Source organism: Scomber japonicus, chromosome 13 (assembly GCF_027409825.1).
Source record: "Scomber japonicus isolate fScoJap1 chromosome 13, fScoJap1.pri, whole genome shotgun sequence".
NCBI classification, from domain to species: domain Eukaryota; kingdom Metazoa; phylum Chordata; class Actinopteri; order Scombriformes; family Scombridae; genus Scomber; species Scomber japonicus.
In genome coordinates this window covers 2,912,209-2,916,805 of record NC_070590.1, presented here as the reverse complement: position 1 = coordinate 2,916,805, position 4,597 = coordinate 2,912,209, and the positions used below count along the sequence as shown (strand labels likewise).

Sequence of the window (4,597 nt, the reverse complement as noted above, 5' to 3'; positions counted from 1 at the left end):
TCCCCTTCTTCCTTCCATCTGTCCTTCCTCCTTTCTTTCCTTCCTTCCTTCTGTCCTTCCTCCCTCCATCCCCCTTTCTTCCTCCCTCCCTTCCTCCACCCCCTTTTGTTCCTTCATTCCCTTTCCTCCCTTCCTCCATCCCTCCTTCTCTCTTTCTTTCCTCCCCCCCATACCTTCCTCCCTTCCTCTTTTCCTTTATAAAGTTGTAAATCTATCTTTTAAGCCTTCAGGAGATTAATATATCAGGCTTCATTCTGCACAATGAAGCCTGAGCCCCAAATATCCAAAATGAAGTGAACACGTTTTGAGTGGATGCTGCCTTTAAACCAGGGGTGTCAAACATGCGGCCCGTGGGCCAGAACCGGCCCGCCAAGGCATCCAATCCGGCCCACTTTCCTTCCTGTCTTCTTTTCCTTCCTACCCTCCTGTCATCTGTCCTTCTTTCCTTCCTCCCTTTCTTACTTCTTCCCTTCTTTGTTTTCTTCCCTCCATCCTTACTTCCTTCCATCTTTCCTTAATTTTCTTTTCCTTTCTTCCTTCCTTGTCTTGTTTCCTTCCCTCCATCCTTCCTTCCTTCCTTTCTTGTCTTCTTTTCCTTTCTTCCTTTCATCCTTCCTTTTGTCTTTCCTTCCCTCCTTTCTTTCCTTCCTTCCTATCACTTTTCCCTTCTTTCCATCTTTTTATTGGTCCGGCCCACATGAGATCAAATTTGGCTGTATGTGGCCCTTGAACAAAAATGAGTTTGACACCCCTGCTTTAAACTGAAGCCACATGAGGCAAATGTAACAACTACAGCAAACACACTAAACATAAAAAAGGACATTAAAACCGAAAAAGAAAAAAAAAAAAAAAAAAAAAGATGTGAGCTCAAACCCTTTAATCTTTCAATAAAAAGATATTCTTTATTAAAACTGCATGCATGATTCCCTGACCAGGTCATTTCGGAGCAGAGGGACAGCAGACATTGAAAAAACAGATAATCAGTCAGAACGTGACATCATCACAGCGCGCCTCCTCGATTTTGGGGCTAGCTCATTCGACGTGAGCGGCCAGCACGGTTTCCAAGGCGCTCTGAGCATCTTTGATCTGTTGCTGCAGTCTCTCCTTCATGCCCTCATTCTGAGCCTTCTTCAGCATGTCCTGCATGTCCCTGATGGCCGCTCGGTAGCCCGGAGCGTTGTGAAACACTCGGATGGCCTTGTCGCCGCTACACGCCAAATATCGTCCGCTAACGTCAAATCTGAGGTCGGTGATCTCCTCGCTGTGGACGCCGTTTAGCTCCTCCTCCAGCTTGCCGCTAGCAGCGTTGTACAGAGCCACGTTGCAGCCGTCGCTAATGGCAACCACGCGGCCGTCTGGAGATAAGGCCGTCCGGCTGCCTTCGGATGAGGCACAGGGGACGGTCTTCAGGAGGTAGGGGTCCTGCTGCTTTTTGTACTCCACGTCTGTATTCCACAGCTTCCACGTGCCGTCTTTGGACACCGTGACCATCCTAGTAGAGGAAGAACAGGAAGAGGAAATTATTACCATGCTACAAAACCAGACAGAGGCTGAGAATCTACCAAAAAATATTCATCTTTCTTGCCATTAACTCACAAATTAACATATTATATCTTTCATATCTTTCTTCTATCTTCCATACACAAAGAAAAGTGCTATTTCTTTGCTAGGAACTGAGAGCAGGTACTGTAGATACAAGTGTTAGAAGGTGCATATGGGTCAGTAATAAATAAGAGTTGGCAAGATGAGCAATTCAAAAATATCTTATAATAAATAGTTTTAAAAGCAGCATCAGGTTTGTTAAAATGTACATTTAGTATTTTTGTTGGTTTTATATCATTTGAAATGACATTTGCACCAAGACTGAATGCTCCTGAAAATGTCAAATGGTGTAACCACAAAAGAATGATAGATATTAAATATTTTATCCACCTACAGTGTATTTAAGTGTATTTATACTAATACTGATCCCTCCTTTCCTTCCTTCCCACATTCCTTCTTTCTTTCCTCCATTCCTTCACTCCTTCCTTCTGTCCTTCTTCCCTTCCCTCATTCCTTCTTTCTTTCATTTCCTTCCTTCCTTCCTACCTTCCGTCTGTCTTTCCCTCCTTCCTTCCTTCCTTCCTTCCTTCCTTCCTTCCTCCCTTCCTTCCTCCCTTCCTTCCTTGACTCGAGGACAACAGGAGGGTTAAGTGGACTTATACTAATAATGACTGTAAATGTTTCCGGGTCTCCATGGTTACCCAGATGAAATGTAATATGTAGAACAATAGTATTCCATTAGCTTTATTTAATATAAAAGTTATAATGTAAGATCATGCCAAACTAGTTGATATGGTGTTAGGTAGGAAGGAAGGAAGGAAGGAAGGAAGGAAGGAAGGAAGGTAGGAAGGAAGGAAGGATGTAAGATCATGCCAAACTAGTTGATATGGTGTTTTATTGACTATTTACTGTTTTTAAGCAACGTTCAATTATTTGGTACAAAGTTTTTATGGTTACACCACTTAGACATTTTTACCATAATCCTCTAATATATTCTCTCTAAATGGATTAAAAGCAGAAATTTGATGTTGGGTCCACAAAATAAAAGAATGTGTGCAAGTTATTCATACGTTTATTTTCACATTTTAACCCTTTAAATTTAAACTGAACCACATGGACACTAATTACCACTAATTATTTACCTGTGAGAATCGTTGGAAAAGGCAAACGCGTGAACTCCAGCAGAGTGGCCCTTCAGGTCGAAAGCTCGCGCCACTTCTTTGAACTCTCCGCTCTTCCCAAAGCAAACCTCCCAAACCTTCACGTCAGGAGTGAAGCCGCAGGACGCTACGAACCTGAGCACAGAGGAAAACACAAACCAGCAGATCTCAAATCAGCACTTTTATATTGTTTGCATAGTTTTAATAAATGATACTGATTCATTTACACACAAGATGTTAAAGCTGATGATTCCTCTCTGAGATCTAAATTCATTTACTAGATAAGACTTGAAGAGAGGAAGATTTCCAATTCCTAAAAAAGGAATCACTTTAAAGCAAGGGGGTCAAACATGAGGCCTGTGGGCCAGAACCGGCCTGCCGAGGAGTCCAACCTGGCCCACTTTCCCTTCCTTCCTGTCTTCTTTTCTTTCCTTCTTTCCTTCTCATCTTCTTTTCCTTCCTTCTATCTTTCCCTTCATTCCTCTCCTCCATCTTTCCTTCCTGTCTCCTTTCCCTCCTTCCTTCCTGTCTTCTTTTCCTTCCTGCCTTTCTTTCTCTCTTTCTTTCCTTCCTTCCTTCCATATTTCCTTCCTGTCTTCTCTTCCTTCCTTCTCCTCCTCCCTTCCAGTCTTCTTTTCCTTGCTCCCTTTCTTCCATATTTCCTTCCTGTCTCCTCTTCCTTCTCCTCCCTCCCTCCCTTCCTTCCTTCTCCTCCCTCCCTCCCTCCCTCCCTTCCTTCCTTCCTTCTATCTTTTTAATGATCCGGCCCACATGACATCACATCTGACTGTGTGTGGCTCTTGAATGAAAATGAGTTTGAAGCTCGCTGCTTTAAAAAGGATCTTTCTCTAAAACATTGTGTCATAGAAAATAAACATCTACATTAAATCAGCTTTTTATTGAGTACTGTGAGATGTGAGCGCCCCCTGGTGGAGGGATGTGAGTTGTGAGTGGGGTGGGGGGGGGCTGGGACTGACCTGCCACACGGAGAGACGGCAGCGTATGAATTGGTAATCTGGTTAGTGTTGATAGAGGCCAGTACCTCTCCTTTCAGGTCCCAGATGTGGATGCTGGTGTCGGTGGAGGCGCTCATGATGAACTTTCCTGAAGAGAAGAAACAGAAAGAGTTCATTAATCATCATCATCATCATCATCATCATCATCATCATCATCATCACCACACGTTAATCAATTAGAGCCACAATTACTTACTTACTTCAATTAGCTTGTTTCATGTGAACTATAGTCCAAAACATATGACAAAGAAAAGAAGTTTGTAAATATGACTAAAACCAATTATTTGATTCTTAAAATAGTTGCAGATTTTGTCTATCAATAGCTGTAGCTCTACAGCAGAAGAGATGGAAGGAAGGAAGGAAGGAAGGAAGGATGATGGATGGATGGATGCATGGATGGAAGGAAGAAAGGAAGGAATGAAGGAAGGAAGGAGAGAGAGAGAATGAAGGAAGGAAGGAAGGAAGGAAGGGTGGAAGGATGGATTAATGGAAGGAAAGAAGAATGGACAAATAGAAGGATAAAAGGAAAGATGAATGAGGGAACGAAGGAAGGAAGGAAAGATGAAGGAAGGAAGGAAGGAAGGAAGGGAAGACAAGAAACAAAGAAACAACAGATGGAAGGAAGGAAGGGTGGAAGGAAGGAAGGAAGGAAGGAAGGAAGGAAAAAAAGATGAAGGATGGAAGGATGTAAGGATGGACAAATGGAAGGGAGGAAGGAAGGGAGGAAGGAAGGACAAATGGAAGGAAGGAAGGAAGGAAGGAAGGATAATAAGGGGGTCATGAAGGGGTCACCTGTCTCTGCGATGCCGATGTTGAGGAAGGAAGGAAGGAAGGAAGGAAGGAAGGAAGGAAGGAAGGAAGGATAATAAGGGGGTCATG

At 43.2% G+C, this 4,597-nt stretch overlaps 1 protein-coding gene across 1 annotated transcript in view; it reads right to left on the bottom strand.

The window, feature by feature from the left end:
• Positions 1–875: 875 nt before the first annotated feature.
• The window catches only part of tbl2 (transducin beta like 2), a 9,014-nt gene continuing 5,292 nt past the window's right edge, over positions 876–4,597 (bottom strand). The window contains exons 5-7 of the mRNA XM_053331202.1: positions 3,680–3,806; positions 2,685–2,837; positions 876–1,492 (exon numbers count right to left, since the gene is read on the bottom strand). Of these exons, the coding sequence (XP_053187177.1) occupies positions 1,033–1,492; positions 2,685–2,837; positions 3,680–3,806 (740 nt within the window). The 3' untranslated portion in view covers positions 876–1,032. The remainder of the gene's footprint in view (positions 1,493–2,684; positions 2,838–3,679; positions 3,807–4,597) is intronic.